At 35.9% G+C, this 23,686-nt stretch overlaps 1 protein-coding gene across 2 annotated transcripts in view; it reads left to right on the forward strand.

The window, feature by feature from the left end:
- The window catches only part of snrka (SNF related kinase a), a 59,329-nt gene that overhangs the window by 23,426 nt on the left and 12,217 nt on the right, over positions 1-23,686 (forward strand). For both annotated transcript variants that reach the window (XM_059567352.1, XM_059567353.1), the window contains one exon: positions 12,312-12,453. In XM_059567352.1, coding sequence (XP_059423335.1) covers positions 12,312-12,453 — 142 coding nt within the window. The remainder of the gene's footprint in view (positions 1-12,311; positions 12,454-23,686) is intronic.

A 23,686-nucleotide genomic window follows, 5' to 3' on the forward strand; every position in this document is an offset into this window, starting at 1 on the left:
TTAAGCTCTGTAGTGTTGACTTTGGTTTGGTTTGTTGTATGACAATCTAAACACCGGAAAACACAAGCGGAATTCCAGGGCCATGAACACTGATGTCTGTAAATTCAGTCTTGACCACGGTTGGTTGATTGGCTCCATGACAGTAGAGTTTGCAAGGCTTTTGCTTTGTTTTAAACGTTAAATTCCTGTATTGTTCTTCCTTGAAAATCCAACTTTATCAACAGACTATTGAAAATTCCTGCAAAGCATTTTAAAAATGGTGCATCAGCGTTTATTTTACTAGTCTATCTAAATGAGAAAAATTGTCCCCATTTTACACATTCAAAAGTCACATGTGAACACCTGTAGTAGTTTTTACTACACACACACACACACACACACACACGTACCTAAAGACTGATGGCTGAAGTCCAGATTTTGTGTGAATGTTCTCAGCTTTCTTCCACACTTCCAGCTGAGTCCCTCAGCTCAAGACAACATCTCAGGTTCACCTCCGAGCGTCTTAAGCCTGCGATAAATGACTTTATCTGAAGTTATCTTTCATCAGAACATCATGAAATGGCACGTATGCTATAGTTATTGCATTATTTATTAAAGACTTATTTTTTAAAAATGCAATATTTAGTGAAATGTAACATAAATGTAACAAATTTTCACTCCCACATTGTGCCACAATATTTTAATAAGATAAATGTAAATCTAATGTAAAAGTAGTTTGGATAGCTTATAATATCTTTGCAATACAACTACCATGACAAAGTATATTAATACATTAATATTCTATTTATACTACTTGGGTATGCAAAAAAAAAATACCAGTACTTTGTCAATACATTTTTTTAAAGTAGCAATACCAGTCTTGCTACAGTGTAGGTAGTTCAAAGTACTGACACTTGTACTGCTTTCATAATGACAGGTGCCTGCTTTCGAACAATCGGCACGCGATACATGGAGACACATGCTGCTGTGCGTGACAACTTTGGGCGTGTGAAAAGTCAAACGCAAGTTCCTATCCTGGTGCAGGATTGATGTAAACAGTCGAAACAAATCACTGCATTATGCCTTGACAGTGCATTAGGCTAATAGACCTGCCTGTCACTCTCTATTAGGTCATTAATATTAATAATGGAACGATATTGGCCAGAAGAAAAGATAACCACTCACTGCATTTAATTCTTTTCTTTATTACTGACCGTTTGCTCAAATAATGATTTGAAAAACCTTGGAACGTTGTTTACTTGAGTAATGCTTTAAGGCAATTTGTGCTATTTTTTTTATTTGTTTGTATTAATAGTCAACTATTTAAATAAGCAAGTGTGTTTAGTAGTGTATATATTTTGAAACTGATTATCTAGAGCATGAATGTTGCTGCTGTTATTATAAGTTAATGAAATATTGGCATCAAGACATCCCAAACCAATGGACTGAAACTGATATAAGTGAAAAGGGGATAGTGCAGTGAATCATTTCCTTGGCCTTGTCTGCTAAAGATATGACTAATTGAATGAAAATATTCATAAATAAATAAATATAGAATGATTTGTCAGAAAACCTTAAGGGCAAAGCCAGAGCTTTCCCTATACAATATTTTTTTTCCCTCTCGTTCTTCCATAAACATTGTGTCGTCTCAAGAAATATCTGCATGCGCATAAACCTTGCGTGTTGTATACAAACCCAACACAACAAGAAAAGCTAGTAAAGTTAGTGAAGCTAACTTTTCTTTTTAAGAAATTACCAATTTTATTCAGTGAAGATGCATTAAATTGCTCAAAAGTGACAGTAAAGATATTTACGTAGTTACAAAAGATTTCCCATTTCAAATTAATGCTTTTTTTTTCCTATTCATCAAAGAATCATGGTACAATGTAGGACTGTGATGATTAATCAATGCAGAATCTATTCGTGGATCAATTCCAAGATCTTCAGAATGCATCACGATTTCCTCTGGAATCGATTCTGAGCTTAGATTTTAACCACAGATGGCGCTCTAATCTAGTTTTTTATCTGCGCACGCAAATGCTCATGAAGAAGACAGCTGAAGAGCGCTTGTGCATTCGGCTGGGTCATATAATTTCACCTCGCCTCAGAATGCTTTTATGACGCAAGATTAATGTAAACAGCCCACTATGAAGAACCTTGTAATTCGTTTCAACTTTTTCGAATTTTATGAATGATTATTTTAGGTTCAAGTGTGTTCAAGGATTTGGAAACATGCAGAGTACGGGTGTTTCTAATGGTGATTTTCCACTGCATGGTACGGCACTGTACGGTTCACTTTTGGGGGGTTTTCCACTGGGTACAGTAGCCTGGTACCTGGTACTTTTTTCAGTTAACAAAACGTGATGTAAACTCTCCTGATCATGCATTGGCTGGAGAGCATATTCACTACCTGCGTCACTGAACTTGCGACAGACACAACAGAACCGCTAGATTTACATCAGCACAGCCAGCAAAGGATCAAATGCAACCTTTGGTTTAATTGAGCACACCTTTTTTTAACAACCAAAAAAAAAAAAATGTTTTGTTATCTGTTGAGGAAGTACAGACATTCCTCTCGTTGATAGCAGAGGAGCGGATCCAGTGAGATCTTGATGGGGCATGTGAATAATCCCACCCACTCTAACGCGATACTAAACTGCAGTGGGAGCACAAACCGAGTCGTACCACACAGTGGAAAAGCACCATAAAGCATGCAGTGCAATCTGCTGATCAAAACTAAGCTCAGAATCAACTCGAGAAAGAATCCCGATGCATTTGGAAAATCTCTGAATCGATTCTGATGCTGAATCGATCATTTCTCGATTCGCAATGCAGCGATTTATTTTCGAGTCCAGAGTGTTTCCACAAAAATATTAAGCAACAAAACTGTGTGGATATATATATATATATATATATAAGATTCCTGTTCTAACCATCTGTTACCACAAACTAATGTCAGCAGGATGTCAGCTCTGACTAGCCTGTTGTGTCTTTTCGTGAGGTGCAGTAACCTTACACCGGCATTCGGGTAGGCTAGTTAACAGTGAAGGACTCTTTTTGCATGTGTGTTAGAAGAGGAAATGATGTATACTTTCTGTTGGAGCAGCACACTGCTCTTCTCTGAAGCTGGTTACTGGAGAGAACTGGTGCGGTGAGCTCAGCAGAGAAAGTTGCCAAGTGACTAATCCCCAATCACTAATTAAAGCACCAGCAAGGCACATATGCTGCCTGCACGCTTACGCGAGTCCCGTCACTTCTGCTGCACTGGCACCACAATGAGGGGATGGCAGAGGTGTATCTGCTCCTCCCATGTCTCTTTCTTCTGTGCGAGAGAGGGAGCAGAGCACTAACGTGAGAGATGGATGGTGCAGGCTAATAAAGGAAATAGAGGAACTATGTTTAGAGTGGTGTCTTTTCCTGATTTTGCCAGAGACAGGTGTACAATGTGAATTCCACCCGAAGAGCCATTAAACCAGGCCGCTGGCTGCTATGGTAACACCTGCTGCTGCTGTTGAACCAGGTGTGTCCGGCACTCTCGAGGTTTTCCAGAGACATGTGCCCCCCGTTCAGATCACCCATCAGACCTGACACCAGGACACAAGAATAAATGCTCCAGGTGCAGGTTCACTGATGCGTCCCACTCTTTCAGTGCTGAAAAAGATTATTATTACTATATTTTTCCCAGACAGGCACAGATTTGTACTTGTCCAGCCAATATTTTCACTGGCCCAGTCACCACAAATATAAATAAATAAAGGATTTAAAAATAATAGTTAAACAATTAAATAAAAATCCTTATATCAGTACATAATTCAAAATAGTTTAGTTTAATAGTTTATTAATTTTTTTCATTTAATTTAATAATTTAATAAATAAATACTTTTATATGATATTAATTTAAAAATATATGTATATATTTCATTTGGCATGCTAGCTATTTTTTTCTGGTAAACTGTAACTAATGTAATATAATAATTCTATAAATTCTTAAAAATAGCACTTATACTATTTTATATTTTATTTAAAAGAAAACTATAAAAGTAGTTATTACATTGTATTTGTCTATACTTACTATACCTTTTTATTGATTAAAAATAATCAAAACTTTTGTTTATATATATAACTATATGGCTACCGTCAACTCTCTGGTTTCCAACATTAATCAAAGTATCTTCTTTGTGTTCAATAGACAAATTAAACTCAAACAAGTTTAAAAACAACTTGATGGTGAACTATCCCTTTAGGTTTTAATCTGGAACACTAGTTGGCTAAATTTAATCATAAACCGACATCTAAATTTATGAACAAACTTTATTTTGAAAAACAGTGATGTCATTTTAAACTCGTTTTGATTGATTAAAATATATCAAATCGTTTTCTATGATTTTAGCAACCTTATATACAATGTATAAGCCACCAGTGTTCTTCAATGTATTAGCAGTGTTCTTTTGATGCCAGTTGTTCCTTTCATTGCTCACATCTAAATTGCTTTCCCTGATGGTCTTGTTTTGTTTCATCTGTTTTTTTCTTAACTCTGAGGACTCCGTTAATATAAAGCAACATCAGCTGGTGTCTAGTTGCGTGAACCGAGAACATTATTAATGTCTAAAAATAAAACGGACTGTCCTTCCCCAGTTGGTTTTCTCTGTTGTCGCAGGTGTCTGGGCAGTGATTAGCCACTTCATATTGTTTTGTGTGTGCGTGATTTGCACGCAACTTCCTTATTCAGTAACACACACCTTTCTTCTCAGACAGTGAGTCTTTTCAGTAGCTGTCTGACATTTGTTTCAATAGGACTCTTTATTTTGTGATAGAACAGAAGGCGGGCACACTGGATAGGAGTGATGGGACAAATGAGCGCAAAGCACTTCTTTTCCTCATGAACCTACTGTGCTCAAACAAGGATGTGCTCCAAATCTATAACTTTCAGTTCTTGCTGGAGCATCAGTTAGAGCACACAGATGTCACAAACATACAAAAACCCTTGGCCCTACCGTGAAACTTAAATAGTCCTCATTGTTTTGGTCACTATGGGTTCAGGTCAGCATTCAGAGGATGTTATTAGACCACGCTGAATGGCTTTTGTGTGCATTTTATATTCAGGGGGTAATAAAAAAAAAAAAAAAAACATATATATATATATATATATATATATATATATATATATATATATATATATATATATATATATATATATATATAGCTCTAAAATGGCTTTTTATGTCTGTGTTATTGTTTCAGAAAATTAATGTTTAAATTATTTCATATTTTAATAAAGTGAATTTCATTTGCACACATGCAAATCAATGATTAATTTATTACAAATAAATAAATGTAAACTGTCTAGTTTATCAGTATTTAAAAAATGTAGTAAACTTGAATGATTCACTATTTAAACTGACAAATAAACATACAAAACTGAAGCAGTAAGTCATGTTTAAATTGTTAAATGTAGCAAAAATATATTAACTCTGTTTAAAGGAGCATTGTGTAGGTTCTGAAATTTCTAACCGTTACTGACACCAGTGGCCATTAGAGGAACTGCAGCCAGTCTCATGCTCGTTCTCAGTGTGCACGCTCTTTTTTTTTTTTTTTACTTACGAGGAGTGTCCGTGGGTGTCTGAATTGTGCTGGAGGCTGGTCGCTTCTTTCCATCCGCAGAGTCCATTTGAAAACACTATTGCCGCTGCTTACTATAATGGCTGGCGTGCCGTACGGTTGTAAGCCCAAGTAGACGAGAACGTGCATGACGTCACATTTTGTGAATTTTCACGCCAATTCGGGCCCGACTCCTCCTCACACAATTGAGCCTACAGGCTGATAGAGGCAACCGTGGTGGACAGTCGAGGTGTCATTCTTTTTTTTACATCATGGTTGGCTCATACATGTACAAATGAAAGCTCTTTCTTAAAGATTTTTTTTTAAGTAAAAACCTCCACATAGCTCCTTTAAATGCATCTTTTATTTATTCATTTTAGTATTTACTTTTTTAATTAATTCCTTTGGTACTTCAGATGTTCATCAGGCTTTTATTTAGTTCTAAATGTTTTTATAACTTGTAAATTATGTCTGGACCAGTTTTATATGTATTTAAATAAATGTCAATGTAAAATGTTTTCATATCTTGTTTCATCCAACATGTAAGTGTCTAAATGCCATGAGTCATTGTATGTGTAACTAAAAATTGGTTGTGGCTTGTGTAACAAGTATAGGGTAACTAACATTTAATCAAATGTTATTGAAAAGTCCTTTTTGTATGACTTAACATTTGTTAAACTGTAATTATAGACATCTGATTTAGAGTTGGACCAGTTTTTCTTTTTTTCAGTTTATGACTTAATGAAATCCAGTTGGCCAGTGAGTCTTATGTAATAGTACAGCACTAGTTAATGTCTTGTGTTTTTGAAAAGTGTCATGCTTTCTGTCATGCAGTCCTGCGGATTATGTGTCACTATTACTCATACTTAGGGTTAGAAAATTGAACAAAAAACACTGAGCTCAAACCACATCGATTGTATTTATGAAAATGCATGACGCCTCTAATTGTTAAATTTAATGGCAATTTACTTAGCATTTAATTTAGCCTTTAACAAATATAAGATAACAAAAAAATGAGAAAATACAAAACTATTTTTATTAAATTTATGGGAATGCTAATTTATATATTGTTTTACTTGCAAATACCATAAATCTGACAGTAGTTTACAATAAATCACAGATAATACAATGCAGATATAGTGTTTTTACTGCATATGCAAATTTACTGCAAATGGATCCTTAAAATGAGTTTAGTTTCTTCAGACTGTAAAGCCTAACCCTTTTTTTGTGTGGGAATAATCAGATTCACCGTTGAGAATATTAGTTCACTGCAGTTTTCCATGTGAGCTTTTTGTTTTCGGAATTCTAGAGAGCTCTAGTTTACAGCAAACCCCAGAGGTCTAACATGCTGACTTTTACTCACATTATGCATGTATGGCGCAGTCGGGAGAGCAGCATGGGAAGACTGTGGAACCGGGAACAAATAAATATGCATATTTTAAGCTGTTAAAGTTGTTTACATTTTTTATCTAACAGTAAAATAAAATAAAAAATTTTTTAAATGCAACTTTTATTGATTTATTTTTTTTGTATTTATTTTTATTGTTGTTATTATTAATACATTGAATCATTCTTGTTATTTTAGCTGTTCAGCAGGGCATTAAAAATCTTAAAGCATTTGAGATTAGTATGGGTTTGGACTGTGTATGTGCACACCATGCTAGCAAATCGATATTGGATTACATTAGGTTGTAAATATTTTATGTTTAGTGCAGACGTTTCTAGCGCCAAGGTTGTGAAACAGTCTAAGATGCATCCAGGCTTGAGCATTGTCCAGTCTTGAGGTTTAATTAACCCAAGTTTTACACAATGGGCGTCAAGTGCACTGTAACAACGAACCATGGATAGAGCTACATCTGATGGCTTGACACAAAGAAAAGCGCTTCAGTCACCAAGGAATCTAGTGGTGATGGCATTTGTTGATAACTTGCTGCGGTTCTATTACAGACTGAGCCATTGTTTCTTTATGTGGGAGCTACATTTGAAGTTCATCCACAGCTGACAGACAGAGAACCACGGATGGACTCATACACTAAAGCAGCCCTTTGTTTGGCCACAACCTATTAGTCTTTCTCTAGCACTGGAAAGAGTGTGTTTGAGGCATTGTCCTGTCGCCAAATGCATTTATATAGTACTCAGACGCTGAAATGAGTTGTTTGATTTATTTTGCATGGATTGATCTTTTTGATGTGCCAAAAAGCTGTGAATGTCAGAGATGTTGTCTCGTATTATGATGTCAGTATCTCAATGAGAGTTTCAGTGTCTTTGTTTGTGTACGGCTTTTGTCGCGGTTTCTTTTCTGGAATGAATTGGTGAAGGCATGATCTATCAGTAACTTGACTGTGATTGTTATAATAGTGTGCTGAGTCCTGTGTTGAATGACTGAAGGAAGCCATCAAGTGAATAAAGGCCCTTTCACATGATGTGTGTCAATGTTTTCCAGCACGTTAGATGGAGTTAAACGCCGAGCTACAGTTGTGCACAGGTCAAGCGTTGAAACATCAGTGCTCAAATTATTTCAACCAGATCTTTCAGTGGACAGCAGGATTCTTTTTTCAATACATATGGAGTGCCACATAAAAATTAATTCAAATGTTAGTCCAGCCCAAAATGAAAATGTTGTCATAAATCACTTACCCCCATGTCATTATAAACTGTAAAAGCTTCATTCGTCTTTGGAACACAATTTAAGATATTTTGGATGAAAATCAGGAGGCTTGTGACTGTCTTATTGACTGCCATGTAAATTACACTGTCAAGGTCCAGTAAAGGATGAAAAACAACGTCAGAATAGTCCATCTGCCATCAGCGGTTTAACCGTAATGTTATTGACAAATAAATAGACATTAAAGCTATTTAATTGACAAAATGAAAATTCGATCATTAATGTAAATGAAGGTTATTGGTTCGGAATGACTTGAGTGAAAACACCATTTTTGTTTTTGACATATTTTTTAATTTTTTTTTTCCCTTCGGTCCCAGGTAATTACTTTGTTCAGCAGTATAGAAAGATCCAGTGCAATCCTACAGTTTTACGTTTATTTTATGCGTTTGGCAGATGCTTTTAGCCAAAGTGACTTTGCATTCAAGCTATACTTTTCATCAGTTCTTGCTTTCCCTGGGAATCAAATATGACCTTGGCATTGCTAGTGCATTGCTCTACTGTTTAAGGCATGTCATAACTTTTTTTCTATTATTTATTTTATTATAAATAAGTTATAATAAGAGTTAAGCATATTGGTCTGTTCATTGATTCAGGACGATACCCTTCAGTCATTCAAAATTAAACAGACTTTGATTTATTAAAGCATAGCTCTCCATTCTATTTCCTGATGCTCATAATGGTCAGTGCAGTTCTTTTTATCCATGTAAAGTCTCATATTTCAGATGGATTATGAAGCCAGTCGAGTACATTTGATTCTCAATTTTTTCATATTTTGTTTAAAATTGGAGCGTGGCATGTTCCGCAGGCCTTTATTTGAAAGCATTAATATTTCAAGACCATTGGCATCATGAAGGTGTGTTTTATGGATTATCTCTTTCATTTAGTTTTGAAAACCTTTACACCAATTTTTAATAAGTTTAAATTTAATGACTAAAAAAAAATCACGTGGGACATATTTGAAACTGACTTTCAGTCAGAATCGTGTCGTTTGATTTGGCAGATGAAAGTCTTCAAATATTAATAAGCAGTGAAACAATTTTGTAAATGTTTTAAAAACAAAATGTGATGCCAAATGTATTTTTTGACTGTAGGCCCATCCCAAATGGAACAGATATTTAAATACATTTAAACTGGGAAATTAAAAACATGCTCATCTTGGAGACACATTCAAACCTTTGTGGGTATGAGCTGCATTTTATAGTATTTTTGAATTAATTAATATAGTATGTCACTTAACCATTGAGAGATACAATTCTAAATGCTTGTTCACAGCAAGGAAGATAATTATATCTATAAAGTTTTAATAATCATCTTAATTCTTTCACTTTCACCAATTACTTGAGAATGGGGAGTCCACGCCACTGCTATAATAATATAATACAAAAGTCAGATGATTAACATTTACAGCCAATCAGAATTTAGACTACATAACTGCAGTGTGTGCTTATAAAGAAAATTATCACCATACAACATATGTATAGTTATAGCTATTGTTCTTGGTCTGAATAGGCCTCAAGTGAATACTTCCGGGCCATTGCTCATAGTCAGAAATCTGGCTGCAAAAGACTGCATTCTATAAAATATTATTATCTGCTGCCACCATGAATGAACTGTTTTTAGTTGAAATTTAATAATCAGAACTGTTAAAGCTCTCACAATCGTATTGTCCATCCGTAGAGCATGCTGTGTGTTTACTCTTGTGTCAATGGTAGAGTTTTAAACACTGCTGGATATCTGGCTCTACAGTGACCTCTTGCTGGGTCAGATTTGTTTCTGATTCATCTGTCTGTCAGTGATCAGAGCAAAGCCACAGCCTGTGGGTGTACAGGTCATTACAGCCGAACAGTCCCAGCAGGGACGGAAACAGTCCAGAGCCACTGTCACAGTGCATAACCACGGCTGCTCAGTGCCTCAGGTGTACTGCTGCACACTCCGTGGCAGACTGGAGCTCTCCGAGGGGCCATTATCAGATCAAATATCTCCCATTACCTTCTAGAAATGCACCTCTGCCATCTGTGCAAGCTAGAGGAAGAAATCATGCTTCTTCCATTTTCTCAAAAGTTTTGTCAATTTCATAAAATGGGCCTATTAAAGTGGTTTGCTTTTTGCCACTGCAAACTGTTGCCGTAGTTGTGGTGACATCTCTGGAGAGAGAAGGGATAATGGAAGTTTTGTTTAAACTTTCTCTCTCATTTCAGTTATAGCTGTACTTACAATTTCTGGTTTAAGATTAGGAAGTGCATGCCACTGCAGACCGCTCATGTAGTGGTTTTATTTTATTTATATATAGTTTTCTTAATTTATTTATTCATATATAGTTTTTTTCACTGTTTAGTTATTGAACATTCTGTAGCACTTGTTAATTACGTCACTTGTGTTTTGACTTTTAGGGCTCTTGGGGCAGATTTTGACTGCAAACCAATTTTTCTCAGTATTTGGGCCACCCACGTTGCTAAATTGATTTAATGTTTGTTAATGGGCTCGGCCACTTCTCCCAAACTTTCCACTGTTCACCACCAGAGGACAGAGTCACTGAGCATATCACACTTTGCACATTAGTGTCACACGATCACAGAAAATCTGTCATCAGTTTTAGAAACCACATGTCTTTAAAACTGTAGCATTTTGTGATTAGTAAAATTTGCACAGAACTTCAGGAACAAATCCTGGTATATCTGTGTGCCAACTCTCTACTAGTTTTCCCAACTGTTGCCAGTGGTGTCTAGATAATAAGCCATTGTCACAAATGTTTATTAATTTTTTTGTCACATTTGGGACTATTTTAGTCATAGTCTGAAACCTGTATGTCAGTCTCACTATGCACATTCATCCTAAAATTTAACAATGCATTTATTTAATATTTTTCTTTGGTAGTATAATACACAAGAAATCTTTGAGATGATATGGGATGATGACAATTAAAAATTTGTAGTAAACTAATCCTTCAAAATTGTGTCCATATTTGTTACATTGATTAAGTTTGAAACCAAATTCAGTTAGTTCCCGTCCCTCAGAACACTCTTGTTAATCTGAATCTTTTGGTTATTTTTTTTATTAATTATTAAATTAACTTTTCATTTTGGGCTGACCTAATCCTTCAAAATTGTGTTCACACTTGTTGGTACATTTGTTGAGTTCGAAGGCAAATTCAGTTTGTCTTTCTTTCTCTCAGAACACTCTGGTCAATCTGAATCATTTGAGGTTTTTTGTGAAATTATGATAGGCTTTTCATTTGGGGGATAACTAATCCTTAAAAATTGTGTTCACACTTGTTTGTACATTTAATTGCATTTGACATTAAATTCAGTTTGCCCCCCTTTCCTACAGAACACTCTTGTCAATCTGAATCACATGGTTCTTTTGTATACCATAATCACAGTTATTTTGTTTTTGGTTGAATTATTCATTTAAAATTGTGTTTAAACTCGGTTCATTTGATGGAGTTTAAAAGTAAACTTAGTCTATCCAACTTTTTTTCAGGACGTTCTTTAACAACTCTCTTTCTGGTCTCTCTTCAGTCTTGTGGTTTTTTTTTTTTTTCATGGTTTTTTTTCCATGTGTGAACTGATGATATAATTTTCTTTTTGGAGTGAACTAATCCTTAATGTTCACACTTGGTGTATGTAATCCAGAATGTATTTTTGTTTTTGTTTTTAACCAAATCATGCGGTCCTTTTGTTTGCAACCAAGTTTAGATGGCAGCTTTTATTCACACTAATAAAATTAAATAAAACAGTTGAAATTAGGTCTGCACTAAAACCACCTGTGAAAGTGTCCCTCTACCATGGGAAAATGAGCAGACACCGTTTATTGAGAATCATAAATACTGAAAATGAATGCAGATAATGTGCCAGATGTTACTCTTTGCCAAATTCTTGGTTGACATTATAGGTATGTAGACCTTTGTCTGTCTTGTTTCAGTTTGCCTTCCTGAGACAATGAAGGCTCTATGATGTTTTTTTCTCTCTCTCTCTCTCTCTCTCTCTCTCTCTCTCTCTCTCTTCTCTATTCTAATGAATTAAACAGTCTGTTGAAAATGCTGATGACATTTTAACCCTCTTCCCTGTAGATATCTGGAGTCTAGGGGTCATCCTCTTCATGCTGGTGTGTGGTCAGCCCCCTTTCCAAGAGGCCAACGACAGCGAAACCCTGACTATGATCATGGACTGCAAATACACTGTACCTGCTCACGTCTCCAACGCCTGCAAAGAGTAAGTTGCTACCTTAACCTCAGCCTTGGCACCAGTCCGATCATCTCTGGCATTTCCTACAGCTTGAATGTCCACATTTTTTCCTTTGGGCTATTGAGAGACAATGGCTTAATGGAGCCTTTCACTGTACATTCATTATCTAGAAAGCCAGACAGTAATGTTGACATGGATGTTAATAAGCTACATCAGGCAGACTCCGAGTGACCATCTCAGAAACACATAATTTAAAATAAATGCTGTTCATTAGAATTTTCTGTTAATCAAAGAATCCTTAAAGGTGCCAAAGAATGCAAAAATCACTTTTATAACGTGTTTGAACACAGTTGTGTGGCCGCAGTGTGTGAAAATCCTATAATGTTAAAATCCACGCACTCATTGTTTAATAATTCCACAAAATCATAAACAGTCATATTTTGTTTTCCAAAAAGCTTTTTGGCTCTCTGTAAGGCTAATGTTGCTAAAGCTACCATTGTCTCTGCCTGTTTTCACTAATGCTGTGTCTGTTTAATAAATGCATTAACAAATTTAATTGATATATTTGATAAATGCAAATAAATGCTGTTCATTAAACTTTATATTTATCAAAAAGTCTCTAAATGATCTCTAAAAGATCATGTGACACTGAAAACTGGAGTACTGATGAAGAAAATTCTGCTTTGCATCACAGGAGTAACATTTCATTTTATAATACAAAAAAAGTTTTCAATTGTAATATATTTGTAATTATATTTCACAATATATATATATATATATATATATATATATATATATACAGTCGTGGCCAAACGTTTTGAGAATTAGATAAATAATAGTTTTCAAAAAGTTTGCTGCTAAACTGCTTTTAGATCTTTGTTTCAGTTGTTTCTGTGATGTACTGAAATATAATTACAAGCACTTCATACGTTTCAAATGCTTTTATCGACAATTACATGACATTTATGCCAAGAGTCAGTATTTGCAGTGTTGGCCCTTCTTTTTCAGGACCTCTGCAATTCAACTGGGCATGCTCTTAATCAACTTCTGGGCCAAATCCTGACTGATAGCAACCCATTCTTTCATAATCACTTCTTGGAGTTTGGCAGAATTAGTGGGTTTTTGTTCGTCCACCCGCCTCTTGAGGATTGACCACAAGTTCTCAATGGGATTAAGATCTGGGGAGTTTCCAGGCCATGGACCCAAAATTTCAACATTCTGGTCCCCGAGCCACTTAGTTATCACTTTTGCCTTATGGCACGGTGCTCCATCGTGCTGGAAAATGCATTGTTCTTCACCAAACTGTTGTTGGATTGTTGGAAGAAGTTGCTGTTGGAGGGTGTTTTGGTACCATTCTTTATTCATGGCTGTGTATTTGGGCAGAATTGTGAGTGAGCCCCCTCCCTTGGATGAGAAGCAACCCCACACATGAAGCAACCCACACAAGCCTTTTTCCAGATGCTCCAAACAATCGGAAAGGGGCTTCATCTGAGAATATGACTTTGCCCCAGTCCTCAGCAGTCCATTCACTATACTTTCTGCAGAAGATCAATCTGTCCCTGATGTTTCTTTTTGAGAGAAGTGGCTTCTTTGCTGCCCTTCTTGACACCAGGCCATCTTCCAAAAGTCTTGGCCTCACTGTGCGTGCAGATGCGCTCACACCTGCCTGCTGCCATTCCTGAGCAAGCTCTGCACTGGTGGCACTCCGATCCCGCAGCTGAATCCTCTTTAGGAGACGATCCTGGTGCTTGCTGGACTTTCTTGGATGCCCTGAAGCCTTCTTTACAAGAATTGAACCTCTTTCCTTGAAGTTCTTGATGATCCTATAAATTGTTGATTTAGGTGCAATCTTAGTAGCCACAATATCCTTGCCTGTGAAGCCATTTTTATGCAACGCAATGATGTGTGCACGCGTTTCTTTGCAGGTCACCATGGTTAACAATGGAAGAACAATGATTTTAAGCATCACCCTCCTTTTAACATGTCAAGTCTGCCATTCTAACCCAATCAGCCTGACATAATGATCTCCAGCCTTGTGCTCGTCAACATTCTCACCTGAGTTAACAAGACGATTACTGAAATGATCTCAGCAGGTCCTTTAATGACAGCAATGAAATGCAGTGGAAAGGTTTTTTTGGGATTAAGTTCATTTTCATGACAAAGAAGGACTATGGAATTCATCTGATCACTCTTCATAACATTCTGGAGTATATGCAAATTGCTATTATAAAAACTTAAGCAGCAACTTTTCCAATTTCCAATATTTATGTAATTCTCAAAACTTTTGGCCACGACTGTACATAAATGTATATGTATATATATGTATATGTGTGTATATATATATATATATATATATATATATATATATATATATATATATGTGTGTGTGTGTATATATATATATATATATATATATATATATATATATATATATATATATATATATATACACACACATATACATATATATACATATACATTTATGTACAGTCGTGGCCAAAAGTTTTGAGATATATATGTATATGTGTATATATATTATATATATATATATATATATATATATGTATATATGTATATATGTATATATATATATGTATATGTGTGTGTGTGTGTGTGTGTGTGTGTGTGTGTATGTACGTAAAGTATGTATGTATGTATGTATATGTGTGTGTACTTTATTTTGATCAAATAAATTCAACCTTGATGAGCAGAAGATAGTTATTTCAAAATCATTAATAATTGTAATGTTTCCAAACTTTTGGCATGTACTTTAATAATAATAACAATTCTATATACTTTACTATAATATATTATAGTACTTTATTATAATATATAATTATATTGTTGTCATGATTATTAAATGCTGCTTTTTAATCTTTACAGGATAGTATGTATTTTTACAATATAAGATATATATTTTAATGTACTAAAATATATATTTTTAATAATGAGTGCTGGGGTTGTGGCTTGTGGGCGTGGCTTGGGGCATTATCAGATTTTCCTTTTTTTGCCTCTAGCTGATCACATGCCTGATTAATCCTTGCCATCCCAGGAATTAAAGACAGTTCAAAATAGAAATGAAATTGTATAATAATAGACATAAAGATATCTGATGTGTCCCTAAGGTGTCAGGGTACTTGTGATTGGTTTATCTTAAGTCAGCGTTTGATAGGCTGCCACATCCATACTAATTGTTTTGTGTCAAACCACACGGTTATGTAACTGATAAGCTCCAGGCATAAGCCAGAACTAACCTTTCATTCACAACCCCCCACTCCAAACTGTGTCGTTTAGCTCACACTACTAGCTGTCTCTTGCTGTTTGTCCTCAGGAACTTGCATGTCAGGCCAGTGTGTGTTTGTTTTCGAGTTCTTTGTCCGGGCTTTGTGAGCACACATGTTTAGTGTTAACATCTTTCAGAACTACTGCCAACAGCTAAAATTAGACTCTGCTTATAGCTTAGCTTAAATAGAAAGTCTGTTCACAGAGAAACAGTGCAGAACACAAAAGCATGTTCATGTCCAGCTGGTGGACAAAATCTGGTCCAAAATTATTTGTGTGCTTTGCGTGCCCTGCCACCATTTGAGCAGAAATTTAACTTGGAACATCGTCTTGGCGTTACAAGTACATGTTAGTTACATATTGACATGGTGGTTAATTGTAATTATTTACATGCAATGATGTTTGCTCCCAAATAATCAGAAAGTTAAATTTCTTAGTTATTTTTTTTTATTTCCAATATATTTTTTGTCTTATATATTCATATCATTAAACATAAGCCTCAATTCTGTCAAGTTTAACTATAGCTTTTTTTATATATATATAAAATTCAATAAGCACATTGACAACCCATAGTCTCAGCATTTCCACATGCTTAATGTCTTCTAAGCCTTTATTTAGAGGTATAGGGTTTCCTGATAATCACAGTCTGTTTATCATACTTTCGAGTAACAAAACACATTTCAAACACATCAGAAAAGTTAGGATGTGTTATAATGGTGCTGCTGACTTCATCCTGTCATTATCACTTCCATAGAGAACAAGGTGGAAACTGTGCCAGCAGGGTATGGAAATGTGTTGAGTCTTAACGTCGTTTCTCTGCGGGATGCCATTGTTTGTCAGAGGCGAGGACTCAATCGTGCAGGAGAATGGGCTTTATTAATAATAAAATAAAACAAAACAAACAACAAAAACTACCCTGTAGGGAAAAACACAGCTGGAAACTTGACCGGCTGGCAGGACAGGGCACACGACAGAACATTCAACGACGCACTGGACTGCAAACACATGGAGAATAAATAGGGACCAAATGAGGAGGGTAATGAGGGAAGACAGGTGGGTCAAATGGAGCAATAATCAGGAAACAAAATGGGCGGGGTCAAGACAATAGAAAAGAGAGCACATGGCACACAGAAAACAAGGACAAAAGCCATGTGCTTGAAAAAATAAAAAGACACGAACACAGCTAATGAGAATACTCATAAGCCTTGTGTTCACACAAGACATGACAACATAAAAGCACACAACCAATGAAAAACACTATCTGCGTGCTACACAGCACAAGACATAACAGCAGACAGCCAATAGGAACATAAACTGCGTGCAACAACACAAGAATGAACCGTGTGCTACGCAAGACACAACACACTCAGAAAACTCGAGACAACATGGAGCGCGAGTGTCCAAACCTCAACAAAACATGAGTACCGGGATCCATACACCATGCTCCAACATGAAACAAGGAAACAAGACACGCAGATGAGAGCACACGGCTCGAGCACACTCAAAGTTGCGCGCTCACATGAAAACAACGACATGACGGTAGTGTCAGGGCTCTTTCACAAAACCATGAATAAACTATATCGAAGTGACAGAACCCTGACATTGTTAGGCTGTTAGAAGTATCACACAATGCTCCGCTGGAAATGAGAAGAAAAGTTGGGCCATTTTAGCAATGAAACAAAACCTGTGTAACTAGTGGTCAATATTTCAGTACATACCTGCGTAAAGATCAATTACTCGTTGAAATGCAAATGACTTTTCAATTGAAATGAATTTTTGTTTTTGTCTTTGTAAAGGTGACAAATTGGGACCTACTACAAAGGAGTTGGTTATTCAATGCTGCATCATCATGACTTCAGAATAACCTAATTTAGCCAGTTTATTTAATGAGTAAGACATATTTCACAGCACTGCTCGTGAGGAAAGTGAAAATGGACAGTGAATTCATTCAATACAGTATTTTCCAGCCTTAAAGGGTAACTTCACTGATTTTCAACCAGCTTTGTAATGTTACAGTGTTGGCAGTATATGTAAATGTTTATATATCTGCAAAGTCTTACTAGCGATGTTGTAGCAGTATAAATGAGATTCTATTTTTGGCATGGTTTCTATTTCTGCAGTATCGTGGTTGAGAGTACATTATCAAGAAAGCTCAGGTACTTGTGTTTTTCTTAAAGGGGTCATACGATGCGATTTCAATTTTTCCTTTCTCTTTGGAGTGTTACAAGCTCTTGTTGCATAAAGAAGATCTGTAAATTTGCAAAGACTAAAGTCTCAAATCCAAAGAGATATTCTTTATCAAAGTAAAGACTCTGGCACGCACCGCTAAAACTGCTCATTCAAACACGCCCCCACATGTCTACATCACTATGTGGAAATATTTGCATAATGCTGCCCAAAGGTTCTCGCAAAAGAAACAAGGCGTGGTTCCATTAACCGCAGTTAGTGTTGAAGCAGCCATGGGAAGCTGTGTGTATCTAGGCGAAAGCAAAAGCACTTTATTTGGCCTTCCGAGAGTAGACAAATTTTGGGGAATTTTTAAGATTACTTACAAAAGAACATCAATGCATTTTATGGATGACCGTTCCGTGTACCTAGGAGAGGAGGTAATTCTGACTTTGCCACGACAATCTGGCACTTTTAAATCAGCTACTGTAAATACGTTTTGTTATTAGTTAAAATATTTGCTATTAAATGTTTAAATGCAGAGTTTTGCACGTTGAGCGTGTGTGTGTGTGTGTGCGTGTGTGTGCGCGTGTGTGACTATGTGTGTGGCTGTGTGTGCGCACATGTGCGTGAGAGAGTATCACAGTGAAATGGCATTGGTTCACAATCCCAGTTTTTGAGTTATTGTATATTAAATATTAAAAGTTATTATATTGACTGCTCATGTGGTATCGCACAACATTTTGTTCACAAATTCACTGGCAACCTACATGTTGTGTCACATCTGGTTAGGACATGGTGTAAAATCATAGAATGTATTTGTTTATGTATACATAGTTAAGGGTAACTACACAATTTAGACTCCTAGTCAACATTTTTACATGTTAATTAGTGATGGGAAGTTCGATTCTTTTCCGTGAACCGGTTCTTCCGGACGGTTCGTTTCAATGAACCGGTTGAAAAAAACGGTTCAGCGGTTCTTTTACGCTCGACGTAATGACGTCATTGGCGATGACGCAATAGCGTCACGTCTATCAAATTGGGTGTCATCAGCTCAGAAACCATGATCCACTTACTATACATAATCCATTGCGATGTATTTTTTATTAAATGAACTTACATTTCGCCAGATTGCCCTTCATCCAAGCCCTCGGTTTACCCGCGTTCATAACATTAGCACAGAATCAGTTCAGAATCAATCACCAAAAGAATCAGTTCGGTTCAGACGTCAGTCTGCTTCACGCTGAATCACACATGCGCAGTATCATCAGCTCCTCGGCTCTCGAATCGGATGCGTTCGAAAGAAACCGTTTTCGGTTCAGTGTACTGATGATCCGCAAACCGATGCAACCGGTTCTTGACTCGAGAACGAGAATCACTCTAACCGGCACGTGCTGCAGTTCAGTATCATTAGCTGCTCTACTCGTGTTCATGTTCTGTTTACTACAAACTCAATTTGTGAATGTGTCATCATTAACTATAAATACAGTACAGATATTTCATAAATCATCCCTTATTCCTATTAAACATAGAGTCTTTAGAGTCTTAATTATTGTCCAACTTCCCAGAAAACCCCTTTGGCCTATACATTATCTACAATATACAGATTAGAAACATTCATCTTAAAAAAAAAAAAAAAAAGCAAAAAAATATCGTTATTTTATCACACTTTCCGATGTTTGAAAAAATACTTAAAAAATTACACGCATGAGCAGTATCACCAGTTCAGCGGTTCTCAAATCGGACGTGTCCGAAAGAAACGGTTTTCGGTTCAGTGTACTGGTGATCCGAAAACCGATGCAACCGGTTCTTGAGTCGAGAACGAGAACTACTCCAGCAGTGGAGCGTGTTCGTTCGTCATCTGGCTCGGCTCGGTGTTCATCTTCAGTTCGGTCTTCACAGCAGTTCAGTCAGTGTACTGCTTGAGTAAATGAATTACTAATTCTGACTCAGAGGGAGTGTCAGTCACATTAAAAAAGTTAACAGCTTAAGTAATTTGTGGATTAATGCTTATTGGAGACGAGAACCGTTTCAAACGATTCAGTTCGATTTGGTGAACTGGTTCAACCAGTTCACTAAGAAGATCCGGTTAAATTGAACGATTCGTTCACGAATCGGGCATCACTAATGTTAATAAGGTTAACGCAGTAAGCTGCGGAAACGCTCATGTGGAGAGCACTGGGCTAATTGGCTGTTGGCATGTGATTAAACTTTCTATGGGGGTCCAGTCAGCTCCAAATGCTCAGTGAGCTGAATCTCTTTCTGTCAGCAGAGAACACCAAAAAAAAAACTGCCTCTGGATCTCATTTTATGAGCTCTCTTGGTGTCCCGACAATTTTTGTATTAATTTTGTATTAATTTTGTGTGTTAATAATTTGACATTTCCTGCATTTCTCAGTCCTCATGCCTTTTGTTATTTTCTGGAAGTTGAATAAATATGGTAATTTTGGAGGATTATCTTTTAATGTGCAGCTCTCTCAGCACGTTCAAATGCGAGCAAGTGATGCATGAAAAAATTCTGAGCATTTTATTATTCATTTGGTTTTATTTTTCCCCTCAATTATTTTCCTGTTTTTGTCCTGTGCTTTCACTCTTCTTGTTTTATTTATTTATTTATTTATTTTATGCTGGGTCATTTTGGTATCACGGTGAAACTCCTTCTGCTGCTCTGTTGCACAGACATACTGTCTGATACAGCGTAGTGTGGTAAATGTGATTTATGGCATTATCAGCAAACTGTCTCCCCTAAAAACAATATTATAGATGATTATGGTTTTCTCTAGAAGGATTCCTTTCACCTTTCAATAGTGTTATATTTATGCATTCCATCACTCTACTTAAAGCATGCTTTTAACCAAGCTTTTAAGCTCTTTATGTTCTTAGGAGATGATGGCTAGACTAAACCAGATATGTATGCATGTTTTTATTTAATTTAATTGACTTTATGACAAAACACTTCTTTTTATTTTTGTCCTTCAAAAATAAACAACTAAACTTTAAATTGATTGTAGACTGTTTTGGGAGTCATTGGATTTGTACAGTAGTTCTGTTTGCTGTCATTAATGCACAGGGTTGTTATTGTTAATTAATTTAACTATTAATTTGATATTTTCATAGTTATTATTTTCTCAACATATATTCAATTCATATATAATTCAACATATATTCCAAGGTTTGGCAATATTGTCTTTTTTACAGTCAGAAAAATAAAGCAACACACACAATAAAAAAACATTTAATAGCAAAATTTCTTATTTTTAATTTGAAGTAAAATAATAAATGGAATAAACTAAAACTAGTTAAACTATATAGACATTTTAAAATAATGCTAAAAATGCGCAACAAAATAAACCGAAAAAAAGAAATAAAAATCTAGCCAGTGTGTCAACACAAGGAAAGATTGTGATTTTGTTTTAATAGCTCTTCCCATCAGGGCGTGCCCTGCTCTACGTCCACTTTTGCAAATTCTTCCCATGACATTATTATCCCTTTTCTGTGTTTAGTTTGGCTCATGCAACATACACATCCAGTGCTGGCATGATCTGTCAGGGTGTATTTTGGTCCCCAAAAGAGCCAGCTGTCTGATTTAGCCCTCTCTGTACCCCTGTGACTGCTGTCAGGCTGCTTTCTCTCATCGCAGTTGAATTTGATAGGCGTTGCAGCACACCATGTGGTTAATGCATGTACAAGCAGTGGTTGGCTCATCAACATGGCTGTGCTTCCATCTGCCACCATTTTCATGTCAATCTTCGTTAACATTAATAATTCGTCATTATTTAGTTCCTTGAGGAGGTGGGTGTTGAATTCCCTCCAGATGTCATCCACATTCTTGGTGCAAGACAAAAAGATAGCATAACTTGCATCCGACGTTTGTGTGCTAAATATTGTGTCTTCTGTTGATTATTCTTTGTGATGTCTGCTGTTTTTATCCTCAGAAACCTCAGGAAGAGCGTAAACATTCCAAGCAGATATGGTTGTTTCTGCGAAGGCCTTTCCGCTAGCAGAGATACTGGAGATAAATTTAGACTAAACAATCAAAGTGCCCATTTCTCAGCTCAGGGGAAGAACATCCTTGACAAATCCCTGCTGAAGTCCAAGTGTTAATTTATTCTCTTTTCTATATCCTTCACCTGGACCGAGTAGACATTTACTTCTATGTTAGACTAAAAACCTTCACTTGTGTCCCAACCTTGAAATGGCTTGTGTGTGTGGTAGCTAGTGGTCTGCTGTAGTGTTTTGGAGCGTTCAGCAGCAATCGAGTGATTATTAGGATTGAGTAGGAGTCTTATCAGGGCTCCCTGCCGTGCTGGAGATCCGAGCAGTGTGTGGAGTCTCAGGGGAAGTAGTTGCTGACAGCAGTCTGGCTTCATAGAGAGAGAGATCGAGTCAGTCCACTAGTCCAGCGCTTTCAGCTTCCACACCTGAGCTCACTGCAGCAAGTCACAGTCCAACATATTAGCAGAATTTTACTTAAAATGAAAGCTTTGATATTACAAGGCTTAAAGATGACGTGTGATTTATGTGCCACTATTGCCAACAAATGGAAACCGTTTTTTTTTTTTTTAGATTACAATTTAATTAATTTATTTATTTTTTCATTTTATTTTATTAATTTTATTTATTATTACTTTTTCTGATCGTTGTTCTTGGTAGTAAAGTACCCTGGACCACAAAACCTAAGTATACATTTTTCAAAATTGAGATTAAAAATGAGAATAAATAAGCTTTCCATTGATGTATGGTTTATTAGGATCGGACAATATTTGGAAGAGATCAAACTATTTAAAAATCTGGAAACTGAGGGTGCAAAAAATCTAAATACTGAGAAAATCGCCTTTGAAGTTGTCCAAATGATTTCTTAGCAATGCATATTACTAATCAAAAAGGTTTCATATATTTACAGTAGGAAATTTACAAAATATCTTCATGGAACATGATCTTTACTTAACATCCTAATGATTTTTGGCATAAAAGAAAAATCGATAATTTTGACCCATACAATGTATTGTTGGCTATTGCTACAAATATACCCCAGCGACTTAAGACTAGTTTTGTGGTCCAGGGTTACATATCATAAAATGGTTTTAAATATTTATTTACATTTAGTCACTTATTAGCGACTTTCAAATGAGGACAATAGAATCAATCAAAACCAACAAAAGAGCAATAATAAGCAAGTGCTAGGACAAGTCTTGGTTAGCCTAACAGTACATATAGCAAGGTGTTTATATATGTATATAGATAGATAGATAGATAGATAGATAGATAGATAGATAGATAGATAGATAGATAGATAGATAGATAGATAGGAATGCTAGTGTTAAAGGCTTTTTTTAAAGGAAACAAGCAGTTAGAAAACATAGAGAGTGCAAAAAAAAAAAGGATTACAATAGTGCTAGAGTTTAAGGGTCAAAATATGGGGTCAATCTTTTCTTGAAGATTGGAAGAAAATTGTTGAATTTTTTTTTTATGTCTAAACCTCCTTTTTTGGCATTCAGTTTTTGTTTAATTTGCAAAATAGTGGCATTTTTCTTTCATGCTATGTTGTTGACAGCATTTTATCATTTCATATTTCAGTGTTTTTCGCATTAGATTTGATTCACTCATCATTTTAACTTGCAGCTTGTCAGAGTATCTCTGATTTCCATTTTAAGCTCTTTTGTCTGGATTTGGTTTTTATCTTCAGGGCTTTTCAGACCGGGTATTTTAAGGCAACCGTGTCAGGCAGATTAATTTAGTCACTGTCTGCTTGCATAATATTCTCACTCTCATTAAACAACTACCCCTTTTTTCACACATTTGATTTGCATTT

The sequence above is a fragment of the Carassius carassius genome, chromosome 15 (assembly GCF_963082965.1).
Source record: "Carassius carassius chromosome 15, fCarCar2.1, whole genome shotgun sequence".
Lineage (NCBI taxonomy): Eukaryota > Metazoa > Chordata > Actinopteri > Cypriniformes > Cyprinidae > Carassius > Carassius carassius.